At 36.6% G+C, this 22,918-nt stretch overlaps 1 protein-coding gene across 2 annotated transcripts; it reads left to right on the forward strand.

The window, feature by feature from the left end:
* The first annotated feature begins 10,965 nt into the window (after positions 1 to 10,965).
* Positions 10,966 to 14,876, forward strand: LOC142541801 (ATP-dependent Clp protease proteolytic subunit 6, chloroplastic-like). 2 transcript variants are annotated; one of them, XM_075648262.1, is made up of 9 exons: positions 10,966 to 11,121; positions 11,248 to 11,312; positions 11,562 to 11,631; positions 12,168 to 12,369; positions 12,481 to 12,546; positions 12,743 to 12,883; positions 13,301 to 13,354; positions 13,827 to 13,919; positions 14,544 to 14,876. In XM_075648262.1, the coding sequence occupies exons 1-9, from the start codon at positions 11,033 to 11,035 to the stop codon at positions 14,589 to 14,591; spliced, it is 828 nt and encodes a 275-aa protein (XP_075504377.1). In that variant the 5' UTR covers positions 10,966 to 11,032; the 3' UTR covers positions 14,592 to 14,876. The 2 variants fall into 2 exon arrangements, with proteins under 2 accessions (XP_075504377.1, XP_075504381.1); XM_075648266.1 differs by having other exon boundaries at positions 11,565 to 11,631.
* The last annotated feature ends 8,042 nt before the right edge of the window (positions 14,877 to 22,918 follow it).

Genomic DNA, 22,918 nt, shown 5'->3' on the forward strand with positions numbered 1-22,918 from the left:
ATTTCATGGATGGTAGTCACCTTCATGTTAGATGTGTTGCTCACATAATCAATCTTATTGTTCAAGATGGATTGAAAGATGTTGGTGATTCTGTGAAACGTGTGAGCCAAGCTTTGAGATACATTAGGCAATCTCTTACGAAGATGAAACAATTCAAAGATTGTTGTGAAATTGAAAAAATAAAGAGTAAAAAATCATTGTGTTTGGATGTCCCTAGTAGGTGGAATTCGACCTATTTGATGTTGAATACAACACAAGAATTTGAGAATGCCTTTGTGAGATATGGTTTTCTTGATCCTGGATTGTTGGATAATCTTCTTAATCACACTTGTGAAGATGGAAATAATGTGGGTGCTTTTGTTAATGATGACTGGAAGAAATAAGACACATGGTAAAGTTTCTTGAAACTTTTTACGAGCTAACCTTAAGAGTATCGGGGTCATCATATGTTACTTCAAATGTTCACTTTCATGAAATTGGTGAAGTTGCTTGCATTTTGAAAATGTTAGTGGATAGTGTTGATATTGATTTGAGTTGTATGGCGGAGAAGATGAAAGCTAAATTTGATAAGTATTGGGGCGCTCCAGAAAAGATGAATAAGATGATTTTTGTTGCTTGTGTGTTAGATCCTCGTTTCAAATTTGAGTATGTTGCTTTTGTTCTTTTGAGTATGTGTGGAGAAGAGAAAGGAGGGAAAATGATAGATGATCTAAAGCTCTATGTGATATCTTTATATGATGAGTATCGAATGAGAACTTCAAAACAATCTCAATCTGAATCATCAGCTTCAGCTAGTAAAACAATTGACAATGACATGTCAAGTTCTGGGAGTGCACATAAAAAAACCTTAATTCAACAAGAATACTTGAGGCACAAAGCCATGTGTGGAATTATGGGTGCTAAGTTAGAGTTGGACAAATATCTTGGTGAAGAAGTAGAGCCTGGAAATGAAAAGTTTGATATCTTGCTTTGGTGACAAGCCTAGATTTCCTTTTCTTACTGAAATGGCTCGTGATGTGTTAGCAATTCCTATTTCTACTGTGGCATCAGAAAGTGCATTTAGTACTGGAGTATGTGTGCTTGATCCATTTAGGAGTTCGTTAACTCCTAAATTAGTGCAAGCTCTTGTTTGTGCACAAGACTGGATTCGTAATAAATCTTTACATATTACAGTAGAAGAAGACTTGGAAAAGCTTGAGAAATTTGAAGATGGTAAAAGTTACAAATTTTTTTATATTAATGTGACAAATATTGTATTTTTTAGTGGATAAAAATAAATTTATTTTCCAGATTTGGCCAACTTGGGAAGAGGTGTTCCTTGTATGACTGATATGTAATTGCATCTATCAATCAAGTATGATAAATTAATTTATATTAAATTTTTGTATTAAGATTAGGAATTTATGATTTATAGACTTTCATATTTGATTGTTGATTTAATACTTAGTGGGATGATTAAAATTTGGGCTTTTTTTTTGAAGATGTTGCATTGATTTAATATTCAGTAGGCAATATGGCATCAACTACTTGGATCACCTCCCTTTCTTCCTTCAGAATTGCAACACCATCATCGAGCATCATCTTCAGTAGCCTTTTTTCCTTCATATTTTTTGACTTTATTGCTATGATTTGAATTTTGAATATATGTGTTTATGAATCTAAATTAAATGTTTGAATAAATTTATGTTTTTTTTCATTGTATAATATATTAATAATTAAACCGAACAAACCGAACCTATATAAATTGGTCCATTATAGTACCAAACCGAAACCGAACCGAATTACAATTGTTCGGTTTCGGATTACATAAACCGGAAAATCGAACAAAAATTAGATAAATTAAAACTGAACCGACCGATGAACACCCCTAGTAAAAAGAACTAAATTACTTGTTGTAAATGTTTGTTAAAAATATGAAATTACAAATAATAATTTCGTAGAGTTGAGAAAAGTCGAGGTAAGAGTTTAACTCTTTGTATTTAATATCATGCTTCTGAAAAACACCGGATACCTTCTTCTGGTAGAAGTAGTACTACAAATCATAAGATGTTTAAACTAAAAGGTGTTATGAAACTAGTGTAGTACAAAAAGAAATGCCAATTTTCAGTTTAATCCGTTTGTAACATCTATGCATTTTAATACAAATAAAAAAACTAGGCCGCGTTTGGTTTGGATGATTAGCCGGGATAGATTATTTTATCCTACCTAGTCAGCTGTTTGGTACACGTGATTATTTAACCAAGTCAATCCCTTCTATGAATGATTATGTTATATTAGGTAGGTTAAAATAATACCTCCTCACCCCCTAGGATTATTTATCCAACTCTTAATACCTCCTATTTTTTCAATTTTACCCTTCTCTTATATTCAAATTCACCACCACTTCCCGCCACCGACCGCCGCCGCCGCCGGCCGACCGCCGACGTACCGCCGGCCGAGCCCCGGCCGACCGCCGCCGCCGGCGCCGACTATTTCCGGCGCCAGTCGAAATTTCCGGCCGGCCGTTTCTGGCCGCCGCCTCCCGCCTGCAGTTTCCGGCCGCCGCCACTGTTGCCGTCGCCGTCGCCGTCACCGCCGCCGCCGCGAAGGGGAAGGGCAATTTTGTCTTTTCATCAAAAATTCAAAATTATCCTACACTTAAAAATCTTACCAAACATAATATTATTTTACACCATATATTACAATCCTACCACAATCATTTTTTTTATAATTTATATACTAATCATTAGTTTATCATATCCTTCCAACCAAACGCAGCCCTAGGAGAAGAATGAATATTAATTAAAAACAAATCAACTAATAATTATATCAAACAATACTATTGATTGGTTGCATTATGTTGAACAATGATGAATGTAACTATTAAAAAAAACGTTTCAGGAATTTATATACAATAAAAGTACAATCAGTTTTAGATAAAATACTATGAAATTTGATTTTATGTTTTTCCTTATTTTATGAATTTGATTTAGTTATATTAAATTAATTTTTTGAGTAATTAATAATTTAGATATTTTTTTAGAAATTGAGGTTCATGAATATTTTTATCAATTTATATTACAAAAGTAAATGTAGAGATCATTCAACTAATTAATAGGGAAAATTTTTTGGTCTTGTGTTTGGATCGAAAATGTGTTTAGAAAGGGCTAATTAAACATTTTAAAATATTTTACGATTAAGAGAGTACAATAAATCGGTCTTGAAATGATAAAAAATGAATTGTTCTTAATAGTTTTCAGGATATTAAGATATATTCTTGAACAGCTACACTTGTTGGAACACTAAAAAGTTTAAATACAAAAATGGTCTGACTAGACTATTGATATACTATATTTGACAGTTTAACAATAAACAACTTGAAATGAGATTTGCACGAATCTAAGTGCGTAATTAACACAAGTATTTTTATGATTGGTCGGAGATAAAACTTCTACGTCACCCTTTCTTCCACTTAGGAAGGTCTATACTAAAAGACTTTTGTTTAACGATGTCTTGTAATAACCCAATTAAGTTGAGACTTATCACTGCCTAACTGAAACTCTTAATGATCATTTTACATTTCTAAATATTTAAGAACTCTCGGTTCACTACACAACAAACACAAAATCCTACAGTCAGACTTGACGGCTTGAGTTGTTGGTGAGACACAAGTTGATCTTTGATGATCTGATATGATTTTGATAAGCGTGTGTTAGGTGGAGCAAACTTGAAATATTACTAGTAGGAGTGCTCAGAGATCTTGATAAATTCATTAGAAACAAAATAACAAGTTTTGCGTCTCGATAGCTTGAGTTTAGGTTTGATAGCTTTCTGCGTACTTAGGTAAATTCATTATAAACAAGATAACAAGTTTTGTTAACATCAAAATCAAGATTTCGAACATGAAATATTCCAACAATCTCTCTCTTTTTAATGATCACAAAACTTGAGAAATTAAAGCGATTTTTTATAGATAAAAAATTAATATTAATTCCCTCCTTTTGTGAGAATAAAAAACATTAAAAACATTTAAGGGAAAAAAATTTCAGTTCGAAGGATAATTAATGGAAACTCCCCCTCAAGAACTAAATTAAAAACGAGTTTAAAACATTTTTTTGGTCGAGAGATAGGAAAGCTCTCCCTCAAGAACTAAATTAAAAAACGAGTTTAAAACATTTTTCAGTTCGAGGGATAAGAAAGCTCCCTCACAAGAACTGAATTAAAAACTCCCCTTAAAAATATAACCATTTACGCGATTTAATGAATTTTTAGCATCTTTTAACATTCAAGCAGTTTAGAAAACACATCTTAAGATAACAGTTCAATTACATAGAAAATAACTGGATAAACATGATGTTTATTTAAGCAAATACGCGTCCCTTGTATCATACATTTAAGCACACCAACATGTGTATGGGAAATTGCTACCTTAATAGCAAATTTTGAATAACATCAAATATCAGTCAGTTTATACATAATAGACCTGAATATACCAACAACTAGTTGCATGAATGCTTTGAAATGCTGCATCGATCTCGAGTTTCTTTGCCAGAAGAGCAGCTAATTTGCCTTGGAGTTGAACTATGTGTTAGCTAACTGGTCTAGTTGACTCAAACTGGACTCAATTGATGTTGAACCTCATTGATCATCTTTTGATCTGATATGGCAATGAAGCGGGGGTACACTGCTGATGATTAAGCTCCTAATCATCCAACATTTCAGCGTAGTTGGGTTTCGTCTGTTGATCAGCTGAATTGGTAGGATGGCAACTGAAATCTTGTCTACTGATTAGTTTAGCTATTTTGCTGTCAGTATGGACTCAAAACCCTGCAAGTTGCTAAAACAACAAAATATGGAGTCGAGAGAAGTGGCTACAATGTTAGTTGAAGATCCAAAAATCTTCTCTCTTCCCACGATAAACTCATATAAAATTTTTAAGAAGATTTTGAAAACAATTTTAATTACATTTTTGAAACAAATTTAATAAATCAGTTTTCAAATGTTATTCTTAGAACAACTAACTCTGATACCAATTGATGGGATCAGTTCAAGGCACCTGTGAGGGTGCAATAGCCCGTGTTCTAAGAATATAAACACCGATGAATCAAATCGAGTTTGGTGTTAAACCAAGCGGAAAATACTTGAAATAATCATTCGTTAAGAAATTTGATTAATTTGAAAGCCTTTTACCTTGCGTGAACTAATAACTGAAATGAGGAAGATCCGTTCTTGCTTGTATCAGTTCAGTTATGGTGAGAACTGAACTGATATCAGCTCGAACTGATTAAATCAATTTGAAAATAATAGTTAAACAGTTAAATATACAAGATATGTTTATGGATGTTTTGATACTTCAACTGATCCTACGTCACCCCTTTTACCACATCGGGTAGGATCCACTAGAAAACTTTGATTTATACAATACCTTGTACAAACTCACTCAGCTTAGGACTTATGCTACTGACTAACTGAACTTCTAGCCTAGACTGAAGGCATCATCTTCCAGCCAACACTTGTTTAACGTCTATGTGTTAAAGATTACATACACAAGTTTAACGTATTTGTGCAAGACTCACTCAGCTATTCAATACGCTCTATTATCTGTGTATATGTGAGTGATGGTGTGTGCATGTGTGAGAACTGATATATGAATATAACACGAAAGTGTTCTCACACATTGAGGCAATTGTGCTTCTAATCTAAGCTGATAACACGTTGAAGTGTTCCCTCAAATCTGAGCTGGTTGCTTCTTGGAAGCTGATATGAATTGAGTGTGCCCTATCTTTCTCTCTCTGTTTTTCACACATTTGTTTGTTGATGGTCTTGATCTTGTATTTAAAGAGGCAATGTGATCGTACATCAAGACTCATCAAATGTGTTCGTTGTAGTTTGAATCTGTTCCTCGAAATTTCTGTCTTGTCTTTTCTGACATCCATTCTGAAACGCCTCGACTTTAGGCTTTGCTGCAACGTTTATTATTGTCCTTTGACTGGACAATTGCTTTCCTTAATGCACATAGATGGATTTCACTTAGATAAGCTTTTTGTATTCTGCAAATTGGTCGGCTCCTAACTGATGTCCTGAACTGGTCAGTTGATATAGTCTAGAACTGGTTTGGTGAAATTAGTTGGCCCGTCAGCTGATCTGATTTCACTGCTTCAGTTGAACTGGTTAGCTGGGCTCTTTATCAGTTGAGCTCTTCATCAGCTGGCCGGGCTTCTGAAGGTCTTCTGTTGAACTACCTATCATCTGGACAATCAGTTGAGATGGTCTTTGATATATCAGTTGAGCTGGTTCAGTTTGGGCAATCAGTTGGCGCTTTTAGTTTACGTCTCGATAGCTTCAGTTTAGGCTCGGTATCATTCTGCGAACTTAGGTAAATTCATTAGAAACAAAATAACAAATTTTGTTAATATCAAAATTAAGATTGCGAACATGAAATGTTCTAACAAAGCATAAATTTAAAATAATCTTTAAATATATTATACATCTTTCTTTGAAATATTTGGTATGAATTTGCCAATCTCATTGGTAATGCTTCACAAATATATGGACCTTGTGCTGTGTAGAAAGCTGTGAATTTTTTGTTTTCTTCTTCCATCTAAATTTTATATAATCCGGACTTACAATTGAATTTAGATAATATTTTGGTATTGCGTATACAACTGATTAGTGTTCTCTACTGAGTAAAAATACCCATCAAACTCCAAAATTTTATTAATTTCTTGATAATTAATTACTAATTTAGTTTTGTTCTTTTTTATTTCTCCATGGTTTTTACCAGAAAACATGGGCTGCTATATGCTGATATTCCTGCTTTGATTAAACAAAGATTTTAAAAAAAATTATATAATAATCTCTACTATGTTTATTGGGATATGCTTACATCTGACGAACTCATATTCCTTGCCTTCCATTATTTTAAGGTTGGCTTGGAGTTGGTTTTCTGTCTCACCTGTCAATGGATCTTTATTGTAATTTCTCTGACCATTTTCTTGACATATTCTAGGACACTTTGATTTGAACTCTATATCCTTCTGGTGTAAAGATATTTTGAGGAATTTTATTTCTTCTGGTTGAAGGTTTTGATCTACTCTTAATCGAAACAATATTTCTCCAAACCGTCTAGAATCCTTTATTTTTGGGTTCAAAAGTTTCCTTCATCACCACGCTTACTGCGAAACTGGATTGACAATTTTCTATAAAATGTCTCTCTTAGTCTCTGAACTATAACTTTTTGACCATATGTTGTGAACACTAATATTCTAGTCTTATGTTCTTGTATGTAGGATTTAAACATTTGCAAAACATTATTTCGTAGCAGAATGTCTGTTCATGTATCATGAAAATAAATATATGGTGTTTTCGCCATATACGAAGGTTTTTGTCCAGCACTTCCTATTAATATTTCTATCATCGTACTCCTTTTATGTAAAATTAAGCTCCACGTGGAGAAATCTTGTCCAACAATACGAGATAACTCTTCTTTCAATTCTCTTGAGAACACTCGTCTTTTTGTTGTACATAGTCCCGCTCCGGAATCAATATAAACAACAAAATATTATGTTTTATAATGTTCATATAACATCCTTACTAGGATGTATATCGAAAATAAGCTATTGGTCATTGGATTGTGTACATTATATCATATGCCAAAATTCCATTCCGTCTCATTCTCTAGACGTTTCTAAGGTTTGTGTTCCTCGAAAAACTCTAGCCTAATAACCAATTGATTTGGTTCTTTTCTTAGGATTCCTTTTATATGAACTTTCAATTAACTAATGCTGATCACTCTTTGTTAAGTTCCTATAATAAATTATTCCAAACAGTATATATTATTACAAGGAAATTGATTTTTTTGTCTCAAATAATATTTTGATTTTTCTCCATGCTTCTGTACGTCTAAGCTTTCCTATTGTCGGAAAGCTTTTTAGTACTCGTTGGGCTTCCTAGACAAGTGTTTTTCCCCACCTATGACTTATTATTTCATCTTCTTTAAAATATAGTCTTCTTGATTCAAGTCTACGACTTTGATTCCTTTGTAGAATCAATTTGTCTTAGATATGAAAATATGTTTCCTGTATTAAAGGAAACTCGATTTTTTCTTGATAAATCACTTGAGAAACTTTTTCAAATATTTCTGATATTTTAATAAACTCATTTCTAATAAACAATTATGAGTGATATATATTAGATAAAGCATATGAAATCTGATATGTAATAGAATAAGGTCTATTGCCATCTTTCATCAGTATGTTTTCATTGAAGTTTTGATGTAATGTTAAAGTTCTGCAGAAATCACGATCTACCAGGTTGTATGAAATTCTTTGGTAAATTACTCATACAATCTTTCATGAGCATAAATCCACTGATATTGCTCATAGTATTGAATTTTGAAGATTTCTCATTCGTTTATCCATTTAACAATGTCAATATCAATGTCAATATGTGAATCTATTCTTTCTTTAAAAGTAGTTTTTATCATATCTGAGTTGCTCTGATATGAATCCAGGAGATGGTTCATATTATTTCTATCTTGAGTTTTTGTAATTCTTCCTTAATTTTTTTTATAAAGAATTAATTGCATCTCCATCCGATTTCTCGTGAGTTCCATTGAGATTCTTATTTCCTTTTTAGGAACTTTATAGATTTGATTATACTTTATGTTTCTTATGTCAAGATTTCCTAGTAATTTTTCTATATGTCCTGCAAAGAATCCTTGATATCTTTGTAGGCTAAAATTTTTTCTCATGATCTATTGGACCATGTTATGAGATATTGTTGTCTGAATAAAAGAAACCAGACAAGTCTACATGTGTTTTGTGTCAAAACACTTCGTCTTCAGTCATATTCTGATTTTGTTCCATCAGATTCTTCCTGACTCAAGATTTCTTCTTCATATATACTCTCGCCTAAAGGAATATCTTCAAACTGATATATTTGAACTAGATCTTGGTAATAAATAAATTTTTAATATACTGAGTTGGTTCGAAGCATTTTATCCCTTTTTTTTCATTTTCTATACATTTGGTCGAAATATGACATTTTTCTCCACTTGTCCAGCAATTACAATATTTAAAACTTTCTCTAACTCGGGTTTGAGCTCTTCTGAAAATTTTATTTGTTGGTGTATATCATGTGCTTCGAGATGAGTTCAATTTGAGAAAACATCCTACTTCTTGATGGTCCACTTCTTTGCCCAGATTTTTCAGGTCTGTCTTTTTCTCTAGATCATATTGTTTTTGGTTTCCAAGAACTATTTCCCCTTTTGACATAAGAGTGAGATGTAACGTCCTTCCTTTTCTGCCTTTGTGGCTTACTTCCAATGATTGTTGGAAGATCACTTTCTCTACAACATAAAGGAATACGTTTATTAATATCCCTTAATTGTATATAATTATTTATAATGCTATCATATGACACAATTATGTCAATTTTTCTTTAAGAAAAGAGGCCATTCATACCAAAGTATCTGAAATACCAAGGACATATTCTCTTTAGCATTTCTCTTCAGGGACTTGAAATTTTGGTGAAGAAAAGTTGCATTGCTATAATTCTTCGACCCCTAAGTTCCATCTATATTCAGTGAATAACATAATGTATTCATCCACCAAACATATGTCATGTAATTCAAGACTGTATAGAGCTTAAGTATATTTCTTTTTCTTCTATGTGTCTTGACTATTAAAATAGTATACCTCATAAATCGTGCTTTAAATAAGGTAGTCATTCTCTAAGCTATCCCACTAAGAGATTCTCTAACTAGTACTGACTCTTTAGTTTCTGTCGAAGTCATGTCCCAAGCGATTTTAACTGATTTCATCATATTCATTTCTAAAAGTTTGATGAATCTTTATCTGTTGAGATAAAGTATGCATGATGCGATTCTCATAGTCGATGTCCAGTCATCTATAAGATCTTTTCTGTTTTTGAAATCCAGTATATCAAGATTAAGTATAACCCCATAAAAATGTATTGGTTCTAAAATAAAGTTCTCATAGAGTGTTTGATCCAAAGGAATTTGATTTCTAGTTGACCTTATTCCCGTTGGGTGTGCTTCTCCACCTACTTGGAAATTTGTTTGGGGTCATCTCATATTTGTATTATGAGATCTCACACTTTTTCTTAGTGGTTCATGGGAAGATGACAAGTTATTGAGGGAGGTTTGTCCCCTGTTATATTCATCTTCATATTACTACATTGAGATTCGTAAAAGACTCTGTAAGGTCTTAAAAATCTTCTAGACCAGTCTTTCCTATAGTTTTTATCGGCTTAATTTCTTTTCTGAGAGAATTATAATCAGATTGATCATTTTTTTCGTCGGTTAAAGGTTTTTACATTACGTTGGCCTTCTTTCTTTGGCCTAATAAAGGTTTAGTACTAAAAGATGGTTGTAACCTTCCTTTCGAGATCTTTTTACTAGAGCTTAGTTGTTGTTATAGAGTTTGGATTATTGTTTGAATATCTTTTAATTTTCTAAGAATTTCTTTTTGTTTTTCAAGGGTTTCTTCAATTTTATGTGGTACATAGTAGAGCTGATTATTATAGTTCTATACCATCATTTGGATCTTTATAATATCTTCGGAGAGTTTAGAGAGATCCCGGGCTATTCTAGGAACTTATTACTTTGAATCATAATTAGGACTTTGATTTGATGTCTAAGATTAATTAACTCTTCTTATAAATATTCCAAAATATTAGAATAAGTCATGTGAATATTTAATCCCGAACATATATTTGGATCCATAATTTTTGAAAAAATATATCTCAAACATTCAATCACACACTCAAAATAACATTATAGTTGAAAATAAATTTATTTAGATTCTTATATCATTTTTGGCTCAGTTATAACATTAAGATATTTTTGATCACTTTGTCAAAATTTAAGAGTTTAAACTAATATGTTAGCTATATTTCTAAAAATGTAGAGATTATTTTTTAAAAATTAATTAAGATTTATGCAAAATTATCTATCAAAAAAACCCGAAATCCATTTTTCACTCTTCATTCGGCGATTCGGACCCTCCTATTCCCTCAGAAACCTCGCAAAATGGAGATATCGGCAATTGCGGGGCCATTAAATTTACCTGTAGCTTCTTTTCGTCATAGAAGTTCATCATTGCCATTATGTTATCAGAGGTATTATAATCCTGCTTGTGGAGTTATTTTTACTGTTTTTTTTATTTGTTTGCTCGATTTTTTTGGATGAGCATCGTTGCCTAGTTTTGTTGCTCTGATTTCCCTTTATATTTCTGTTTGCACCAGAAATTTAGGGTTGAGACCTGTAGTTTCAGCTCTGTCAAGCTCCTATGGTGATTCTTCGGTTCATGGTATGCTTACAGTTGAAATTGCAGTGATACTTGTGCTGTTTAAATACTTTTAATTGAATGAGAAGGGAATTAGTTTCAAGTTTCTGTAGCTGACATGGTTTTCTGAGTATTTGTGATGAACTGCTGAAAATTTTGTAGTTTTTCATCTAATTGTGTGTTTGAATTGAATGCGTTGTGTAAGTGGGAGATAGGGGAAGGGATTCCTCCGTGAGGAATGATATTGATAATGGTGTTAATATTGCGTGATAGCAGGATTTACTAGTAGAACAGGCGGATTGCCATCAAAGATTGACCAGAATGATATTTTTGCTGATTACAGGTTCATTGTTCTGTCCTTGAAATTTTTGGATAATTATAACTCTTGTCAGCTTAAGCAGCTTGAACTTAGATTTCGGGAGTTTCTTGGATGATACTTGATGCATGCTTGATGATTTGGCACTTTCACTAGCTGCTGTCAAATTCTGCTCTTGCTTGATGTTTCCTTATTGTTCATGTTTGGAGAGGGTAGGATTCAGTCTTTGGAAGTTCACTTAAAAACACCCACTTGCACATGAATAGACACTCAAATACCTGGATAAAGATTAGAGACATGGCTTAATAAATCATACTATTTTTTTGTTGGTGTATTTTCATGATCCTATGGGTAACATATTTCATTGTTTAGGTAACAAATTTGATACCTCGTTAGCAGGTAAGAAGAGTTTAGAACAATAACTCTAGCATAATGTTATGGTATTGGTCTGTTGACTTTTAGTTAAACCAGAATTTGATAATTTCTTATGAATTTGATATCTATGACATTACTTACATTGTTTTTTAATGGATGGTAGTTGAAAGCATGTATTTTTTAATCAGTAATGGCGTTATAGAAGCCAAAAAGGGGAACCCACCCATCATGCCTGCGGTGATGACCCCAGGTGGACCTTTGGATCTTTCTACAGTATTGTTCAGAAATCGTATAATCTTTATTGGGCAGCCAGTTAACTCACAGGTGGCTCAGCGAGTTATATCACAACTAGTAACTTTGGCTGCAATAGATGAAAAATCAGATATTTTGGTGCGTGCATATTTTCTTACAAATTTTAGAACTCATAATCATAATCGAAGTTAAGATTTCATACCCTGTTCATGACTGTTGTTTACATTTATTGAAATTTCTTCTTGTTAGATTTATCTGAACTGCCCGGGTGGCAGCACCTACTCTATCTTAGCAATATATGACTGCATGTCCTGGGTAAGATTCATTTGCTTTAGTATTTTTTTGCAATTTTTGTTTAATTCTACGTGAGATTTTTTTTCCTCCACAAGCCTAAATGCTTGAATTTCCAGAAGGGGATGCCGAGTAGGTTTCCCCTAAGTTTTGAGCCTGAATCTTTCTACTTGTTGCTTCAGTTTTCTGAAAGTATTTTCTGCTCTAATTGTTGCTTTAGATTAAGCCAAAAGTTGGTACAGTATGTTTTGGAGTAGCTGCAAGTACAGGTGTGCTTCTTCTTGCTGGTGGAGAAAAGGGAATGCGGTATGCCATGCCAAATGCCCGTATTATGGTACATCAACCACAAAGCGGGTGTGGGGTATGAACTAACTCTTTTACGCATGCAATTTTTAATCTAGACATTAGATCCTAGAGTGGAATCACCACACTCCATTCCATGATCAAAATTCATTTTTCTGTCCCGTCCGAACCATATGTATTGTCCTACCGTGCTGCTCTTTTTTCATGCTTTGTTGAGCTGCAACTTTCATTTGCATTAATAGTTTCAAGAATGTTGCTTTGAAAAACTTATCAACCTTAGATTTAGTTATATGAAACATGACGAGACTGTCATTTGGTATGTGTCGAACTATTGTTCAACTTCAGGGCACCAGTAATTAAAGGTCACTCAATATTGGTTCATATTGAGCTGGCATCCCTTCCTGTCATCATCATCCACATAAATGAATTCCTACATTATTATATTTGGGATTGACTTCACTTGTTCTGTCTGTAGGGTCATGTGGAAGATGTACGGCGCCAAGTAAATGAAGCAGTTCAATCCCGTCATGTTAGTTCCCTCATTGCTTGTGTACATACTCTATTGTTTTCTGAATAATTATCAAGTGTGAGTTGATTTTTAAAACCATAAACATTCAAATGTGATCACTGTTTTGGTCTATTTGATGGGGCTACTAATATATCTTATGATAGTAAGTGGAAAACCTTACTCTGATCCATAATTTTTTATATGATGAACAACTTGAGATGTTTTAGGGTACGATATTTTGGAACTCGACTCTTGAGTGATCATTTAATAAACTTGGTGGCTGAAATCTTCTTTTTCTTGTCTTAGTGGATGTACCTATCTTTGCTTACCGTTGCTTGATTATAAGGTTTGATTAGTTGAAATTAGTCAAAACTTGAACCTTAAGTTTAATCCTTCCCCATTATATGGAGTTCCTGTTGGGGCTTAGTGGATGCAGTGCCTGTTGGGGCTTAGTGGATGCAGTGATATTCTAAGTTTCCATTATTTGATGCAGAAAATTGACAAAATGTATGCTGCATTCACTGGACGAACTCTTGAGGAGGTGCAAATGTACACAGAGAGAGACCGATTTTTGTCTGTGTCTGAGGTGATATTATGTGATGATGCGGTGTTTCCTTTTTTATGTTTCTTGCATATATGAAAATTTTAAATATGGTAAAAGTAAAAGATAACTTTTAGCTGAGGGGAACGCACAGTAGTGGTAAACCTTGTGAAATGGACGGGTCCTTTGGTGATAGTTGACTGGTTGGTGATCTTTGAATGGCGGGACCGCTAGGAAGTCCTAAGTCCGGAAAATTCCAATTTTTGAATGTGTTGAGAAATATCAACAAGTTGCAGATCTGACCAATGATAGCTCTTATGCTTGCATGTATGATGTGTATGTTTCATACACATCATAAAGCAAATGTCATCAATGATATGGTTTGAAATGGAAGAAGAATTGTTGTAGATATTAGGACCTCTGTGGGATTGCCATTCATCTTATTTTCATCACTTTAATAACTCTACACCATTTGTTGCTTCATGTATATAGATGAGCAGTAGATCACTGTTAGATCATTGACTAATTGGATGCATCATGCATCTATGTAATTGGAACCGGGATAGGGCATCCATTTCTCAAAAAATATCTGATTCCCATTTCCCATGTAAAACAAAGATTATGTGAAATAACATCAATATCCTCGCCCTCCTTTGTTCTTCCTTGCAGGCTTTGGAGTTCGGGCTAATTGACGGGGTGCTGGAAACTGAGTACTAAATTTGCTGGCATCCTGAAAGCTGCTAAACCAGTCTTGTGACTTAAAGTTTACATGACAAGGACACCAAAATTGAGAAAATCACGTGATTAGTACGTTTATTTAATGTGGAAGGGTTGGTTTTGTTTAAAGAATGTGGGATATTCTTTTGAGATACATCTGGATATTATTATATTTCAGAGAGCCAAAATAGAATGGCTTTCCGCTGTTGGTGAAATGGTCAAAGTGTCTTTGTTCTGTAATTCTGGATAGATGTATTTTTTGAAATGTAAACGCATATTGGGGTGTCTTGTGTCTCAAATGTGTCGGTATTCTTCAAAGCAACTGGATTGCTGAACCTTCTCATGTCTACGTAGATAATGTTATCGAGCAGCAGATCGGTTTGCTTAATCATGTAATCTTGAATACTGCAAATGACCATCCACCAAGTTTTCAGATCATTTTCGATGGTAATGTACTTTGTCTCTTCCTATTGTCACAATTATTAGTATGTCTACTACTGTTGGACCATCGCGTCTGCTTCAAACGATTGTAACCTTTTGGGTTTTGAATGAGTATTTTGTTATGATGTTTGTTGGATAGTTAATATAACATATCAAAACCACCATCTTTGTCGTTACTCCAAAATTTGGTCAAACGTATTGTGATTCTTTTCTAACTTATGTCATCTTAAAAAGTCACAGATACGAGCTGCATATGAGAACCACTGAAAGCAAATCTCATATCCTAATGTTTTATCTTTCCATCACGAACTGCAACACCTCCAAGTTAATCACACGATATTGAACTGAACTAGTTTGTGTTGGTGGTTCAAAATATAAATTTTGTTTTCGAGGTAGATAATTCCGAGACTTCCATACAGTTAATAAAGTATGTTTACAACTAGATAACTGTTAGAGTATCGTTTTTTTGTACCCAAGATATAACGGAAGCTTTAAAATTTTTATTTTGACATTCAAAACGTTGTTTGGCATCGTATGATTTAAAATCATTCATAGGACGTTTAGAATATTTACCTTGTGTTCTAAACACTAGATACTAAACTAATTCAGATTTTAATATGAGATCATCCTTGTATTTCCCTATGAACAATCTACTATAATCAATCACCTTTTTCAATCTTATGAATCAGGTTCACGATAAGAAACTTGGTTCCTCGTACTCGTATAGATCGCACTGGAGATCTAAATGAATTTTAAGTCGATAGTCGATCGTCGAAATTCTCAAAATTCCGACGGTGGTATGGCGGTGTCGGGGTGACGACACGATGATGCTATGGAAGGGGGCGACAGTCGATGGTGAGGGAGAGAAAAGAAAAATTTTGTGAGTAAACATTATGTTATTTCATATAACCGTTGATGAGATATTTATAAGTTTATATTCATGATCAAATTAGGAATTCTACTTGAATCGGGATACAGTAATTATATTATTCAAAATCTTCCATATATGTATTTTCTACTCCTAAAAATATCATGCATAATTATATTATTATCAACTCTTGATAATACTATATATACTGACACACGCATACACATATCTAAATTTATTAAATAAATAATTGTGAACTCGTTAATCTCGATAGACGATCAGACATCGCAGATGTATCGAGGGTATAAATCTTGTTCATATAATGGAAAATGAAAATTTCGAAGGACAAAATTTTTCACTGATCAATTGTTGACAGCAACATTTTGTGAACTTCTTCACTAAAACAAGTAATTCTACCCTCCTCATTTAATTAGCTATTAAGCTAACTTGCACTTCTTTCATTACATGGAATCAATTATAAACTCCTTTATAAGAATTTTTTTTCTCTCCTTCAAACCACAATCGCTAAATTCAAATCCTTGAACTTGACTATCTCAACGAGAACAAATAATCTAAGACTTTTGTGACATTCAATGGCTTAAGGATACAACAAGATGTAGGTTCACAACTTCATGTGATTCAGAAAAACATTTATTCTTATTCAGGCTTACTCTAATTAGCCTCATTCTTTTCATCAACCTTTTGATCAAGAATGTCAAAACTCAAGCACCCATCGGATCATGATAATGGCTTCTAGTATATTGCCCACGATCCTCTAGGTCTTACTGATAGTGCCTACAAGAACATTAAGTTATGGTTAGTGTACAGTACAGTCCTTTCAACTCATATATCCCAATCGAATCCGCAATCATTAGTATATTTAGAGTTACAAATGAATTCGATAACGATGTGATATAACTTTGAGTAATAATAGTGACATCGTATGTGTAACTAAAAAAACACATTTCCGTAAAGCTCATATCTAGCTATGGCCAAAGACTCCTTGCACTATTAACTTATCAGATCACGTAGGATACCTTCACTCGTAGTCGAGGAAGCGATGGATCCTCGACTACAATGCATTGACTCTTACGTATTTCGAAACTACATCCAACCTCACCACTTGATGACCCTCAATGGAGTCGATAAACAGATCAAAGTGCATGCTAGTACGTAGAGCCTCTACATTGTCTCGGGTCAAAAGACTAATGATGTATGATACTCAAGGGATATTTAAGGTCTGATTCCAGCAAGTGTCACTAGTCCAGACGCAAGTTTCAAAATTGTCCCGAGCCTGAAATCACGAATAAGACCGTTAGAAGGGGGCCAGGAGGGTGTAATAGCGTAGCCCCTCCGACTGCTCAAGTCAGAGACTGAGGATAAAAGTGAAGAGCAGCTAAGGGTGCTGCTGAAAAACAATAGAGTGAATCAATTATCATATGCTCAAACCTGGTATTTATAGGAGAATACATGAGTCCTTGATGGGCCTGTCTTCCATTTGGGCTAGGGATGGGCCGGGGGTAGTGGGCCCATCCATGGGGTATCACCAGTCTCCCCCTCCCGAATCGAACTGAATCGTAGGTTCAAAATTCGATTAATTGTTCTCGGTTACAACGTGTGAGTTGTGCACTTTTTCCCTGCTGCTCATTAGTCTCCTTAAGTTTGGAAACAAATCAAATCGAAACCTTGTCTCGGCTCGCCCCTCAACAGCCGGGCCCTCATGTCCTGCTCGCCCCTCGGCATCCGAGCTCTCGCCCTCACCTTGCACACCAGCTCGCCATAGCAGCCTCGCCATAGTACTCCCTCACCCCGCCGCCTGCACGAACGCACATCGTGTGGCCTCGCCCCTCCTCGCCCAAACACCCCAACAGCTTCGCCCTCGCCTCGCCCCTCACCCCAGCAACTCTCGCCCCTCCTCGCCCAAACACCCGAACAGCTTCGCCCTTCGCCCGAGTGTGCCCTCACTAGCACGCTCGCCCTCGCCCCCAAGCCTTGCCCTTGCCGACCACTGCGCGCCTCGCCCCAAGCCCCGCTCCAAGCCCCGCCCTCGCCCTCGCCCTCGCCGTTGCTGTCCCCCGTGCACGCCAGAGCCCAGCCTCATCATCACCCTCACCCTCGCCCAGCACGTCGAGCGCTCGCCCTGCACAGCCTCGCCCTCCGTCCCTTGCGAATGATTGTGTGGTTTCTGAAGAGCTTTTGGGGGCGTTGCCCCCAAACTCCCACGACCTGACAGGGCAGATCGATCCCCGTAATTTTTGCAGCGGCAAACATCGTTCGTTATCGACAAACCAAATAAATTTTTCTAACACGGTATGCCCTCGCCCAGCACCCATCTTCAAGGTCCTCTAATAAGCTTTTGAAGGAAAATAATTTCCATTTCCCCGCGCCCTTGACTCCTCTGCTAAAATAGTCCTTAGCAGGAAAAATAAAACTTCAACCTCCCCACCCCCTAACTCCTCTGCTAGGCGATGACTTAGCATGAAAATAAAACTCTCGCCTCATTATCTCGTAACTCCTCTGCTAAACCGGGTCTTAGTATGAAAATAAAACTCTCGCCTCATCATCTCGTAACTCATTTGCTAAGCTGGGCCTTAGCAGGAAAATAAAACTTCCACCTCCTCACCCTCTGACTCCTCTGCTAGGCATTGGCTCAATAGGAAAATAAATTTTCCAACTCCTCACCCTCTAACTCCTCTGCTAGGCGATGACTCAGCAGGAAAATAAATTTTTCTCCCCCACTCTGCTCCTCTACTAGGCGATGCCTTAGTAGAAAAATAAAATTTTTCTCCCCCACTCTACTCCTCTATTAGGTGATGCCTTAGTAGGAACATAAAATTTTTCTCCCCAACTCTGATCCTCTACTAGGCGATGTCTTAGCAGGAAATTTATTCTCCTCCTCCACTCTGCTCCTCTGCTAGGCGCTGCCTTAGCAGGAAAATAAAATTATTCTCCTCCACTCTGCTCCTCTGTTAGGCCATGCCTTAGCAGGAAAATTTAATTCTCCTCTTCCACTCTGCTCCTCTACTAGGCGATGCCTTAGCAAGAAAATAAAATTCTTCTCCAACCCAACTCAGCTCCTCTGCTAGACGATGTCTTAGCAGAAAAATTTAATTTTTCCCCTCCCAAACTCTGCTACTCTGTTAGGCTATGCCTTAGTAGAAAATTTAATTTTCTCCTTTCCAACTATGCTCCTCTACTAGGCGATGCCTTATTAGGAAAATTTAATTTTCTCCTTCCCAACTCTGCTTCTTTACTAGGCGATGCCTTAGTAGAAAAATTTAATTTTCTCCTTCCCAACTCTGCTCCTCTACTAGGCGATGCCTTAGTAGGAAAATTTAATTTTTCTCCTGCACGCTGCTCCTCTGCTAGGCGATGCCTTAGTAGGAAAATTTAATTTTTCTCACTTTCATAATACAACAACATTCATGAAATTAGAAGAACTTGATTTTATTTAATTCCAACTGTTTACAAGAGAAAATTCAAATATGAAATATAACAACGATAAATTCCAGAATGATATTTCCTAAGGTGGTAAGCATTCCAGAGCCTCTTTAAAGCCTTGCCTTGAGCATTCTCCAAGTAATAATCTCCAACATTAAATTTCTCAATAACTCTAAAAAGACCCTCCTCCACTCTGGGTTCATCTTTCTCCTCTGCTCTTCTTGTACCTTCAACAATTCCAAGTTACCCACTTCTTCCTTTCCTAATCATGTTAAAATCCACACGCGCTCTTTTTCCATCCTCCCTCACTACCCCTTCAAAACACCGACGCGCGACTTTTTGTTCCCCGCACAAGACTCCAACTTCTTTTCCCACACGAAACTTAACATTCTGATGATAAGTGGAAGCTACGGCTCTAAAATCCTTCAGGGGTGGCCGTCCTAGAATTTCATTATACGCTGACGGGGTATCCACCATGGTGAAGACTATCATTTTTGTTATCCACCGAGGATCACTCCTCAAGGATAGAGGAAGAACAATCTGACCCAAAGGTAGCATGGCATGTCCTGCAAACCCATACAGCGGGTGGAGACCGGATCAAACTCAAATCCTTCCATCTTCATTTGATCCAATGTGCTCTTGAACAAGATGTTTACGGAGCTTCCATTATCAATAAATATCATCGCCACATCATAATTGGCAATGGTGGTCGTCACCACCAAGGCATTGTTATATGGAGTCACAACGCCTCGGAGGTCTTCCGGCACAAAGCTGATGATGGGGTCTTGTGGTGAGTCTGCACCCCTAGATATCTCAAAGTTCTCCAACATTCTCCCATGTGCCTTTCGAGCTCGCCCAGAGTCTCCATCAGTAGCACCCCCGAGATCATATGAATCATTCCTCTCGAAGGACTCCTGAAGGACATCTTGATCTCGACCTTCCTCTCTCTGCTCCTCGACCCTCTGATTTATCCACGGAGGGCCTTGAACACGCCTAGGAGACGGGCGAGACCTCGGTCGACTCCCAGATGAGGATCCTTCTCGTCTATCCCGTGAAGGCAATCTAGCACTGCTCTCAACGCTTTACGAATTTTCCCACCTCTCCTCGGGCTTCCTCACCTCCATCACCATGTCACGACTCCTATCCAGAGGAACATGGGATGTGAATTCTCCTCTGCCCCTAGCTTTATCCTCCTCCCTCTCGCCCGCACCTCTTTTCCTACCTCTTCTTTCCGCTCCCTCAACTCTACTTCCCCCAGGCCGCTGCTCCATCCTCTTATACCGCTGCGCATCTTCCAGATTTACATATTTTTCCGCCCGAGATATCAGATCATCATAACTTGATGGAGGTTTCTTGACCAACGATTTAAAGAACTCCTCTCCCCTCAGTCCTTGGGTAAAGGCACTTATCATGATGTCAGGGGATGCATCTGGTATATCCAGCGCTGCATCGTTGAAACGTCGAATAAATTCTCGCAGAGTTTCAGTTTCTTGCTGCTTCATCACAAACAAGCTCAAATAATTTCTTTTGTGTCTCTTGCTACTAGCGAATCTGTGCAAGAAAGCAGCGGAAAAATCCTCGAAAGATCGTAGAGAGTTAAGCTGCAAGGTGTTAAACCATTGCTGGGCTGACCTTACCTACGTGCCCAGAAACACCTTACACTTAACTCCATCTGAATACTGATGCAACAGAGCTGCGTTCTCAAACCTTCCCAAATGTTCTTCTGGATCAGTACGACCATCGTACTCTCCCACATTTGATTGTCGGAAACTTGGAGGAAGCCCTTCCTCCAAAATGGCGGGGGAAAAAGAACTCTCTTTCTTGGACACTGGAGCTTTGTTTCTCAATTGCTGCCTACAACATTCTTATCTTCTTCCACATCTCCTCCATCTCGGGATTCTCCCCACCTTGGAGGGGTTGCGTCTCTTCAACCCTGCTCTGATGACCTTCAGTATTCTCCTCTCGCTCCTGGCGAGTGACTTGTCCTTCAGCCAGCGTAGACTCTTGGTTACTCTTCATGGCCTTGTCCACTATCTGAGTAATAAATTGGCCCAATTGTTCCAGGGTCAAGTTCCTCACGTTCTCATTGGGAGGGGGTTGCTCGGCCTCGGTCTCATGACGAGGCTGTTCGGATCATGTCTCCTGACGAGGTTGTTCGGCTCTTGTCCCTTGACGAAGTTGTTCCTGCCTCGTCTCAAGACGAGGTTGTTCCTGTCTCATATCAACATAAGATTGTTCGGGTCTCATCTGAGGACGCGACGATGCTGTGTTAATTCTTCTGCTCCCTCTCCTACCTGCCATCTCTACGTCTCAGCTCAAACTTCCCACAGACTGTGCCAAGTGATACTCACAGGAAATTTAGAGTCTGATTCCAGCAAGTGTCACTAGTCTAGACGCAAGTTTCAAAATTGTCCCGAGCCTGAAATCACGAACAAGACCGTTAGAAGGAGGCCAGGAGGGTGTCCTGACTGTAGCCCCTCCGACGGTCAAGTCAGAGACTGAGGATAAAAGTGGAGAGCAGCTAAGGGTGCTGCTGAAAAACAATATAGTGAATCAATTATCATACGCTCAAACCTGGTATTTATAGGAGAATACTTGGGCCATTGATGTGCATGTCTTCCATTTGGGCTAGGGATGGGCCGAGGGTAGTGGGCCCATCCATAGGGTATCAATGTATAATCATAATCACATATTATTCCACTCGACAAGTTATAAGCACTTGGAAAATTCGAGAGATGGTTGTTCAGTGCATCATCAAATTATCATTCATTTGTATGAATGGACATCTACATGTCTTTACCAATGAAAAATGACGTTTACATAACATATATTAGTCTCAAACTCAAACGATTTTTATCCTTATTTTAAGTGGTTGAATTGACTAAGAACATGTTTAAAATATACAATACACTTGCTAATGAATTTTATGATCTTACGTTGCGAGTCAGACCTCAAGGTACCTATTGTATATTCAAAGACTTTATCCATGACGCTTGAATGTGTATACAGATAAAGTAAATGTCACAATTTGATAAAACTATAGAATATTATTAAAATAAATATTTTTTTTATATGAGAGTCAATAAAACCTATACCACAAGTTGAATCGCTGGAAAACTACTCTGACAGTAACTTCCAGTACACAAAATAAACCATAACACATGATTATTTGAAGAATTCCGCAGCCAAAGGTTCCTCCACATCAATTGTATAGTTTTTGCCCGTGTTGAGATGCCATTCATTTACCTGGAGAGCAAAACATGAAAATGAACATGCGAGGTGAATTAGTTCACTCGATATTATCATTTCAAATAAGAATATGACCTCCTATTTAAAAAATCAACTAAAAAAGATATTTCCTTGTATGAATGGACTTTACCGATGCATGTTTTTGGTGCATACGCTTATATATTTGAGATATAATTTTATATAATTTGAAACAAGATATCGATATAGTATACGATCAGCCATAAAATGATATGCTTAGTAATTGTTCTTGCATAACGCATGCTTGTGCCCCCAAATATTTAAGAATAGGCAAAAACTTGTGTGAGACAGTCTCACGGGTCGTATTTTG

The sequence above is a fragment of the Primulina tabacum genome, chromosome 1 (genome assembly GCF_025594145.1).
Source record: "Primulina tabacum isolate GXHZ01 chromosome 1, ASM2559414v2, whole genome shotgun sequence".
In the NCBI taxonomy this organism is placed as follows: Eukaryota; Viridiplantae; Streptophyta; class Magnoliopsida; order Lamiales; family Gesneriaceae; genus Primulina; species Primulina tabacum.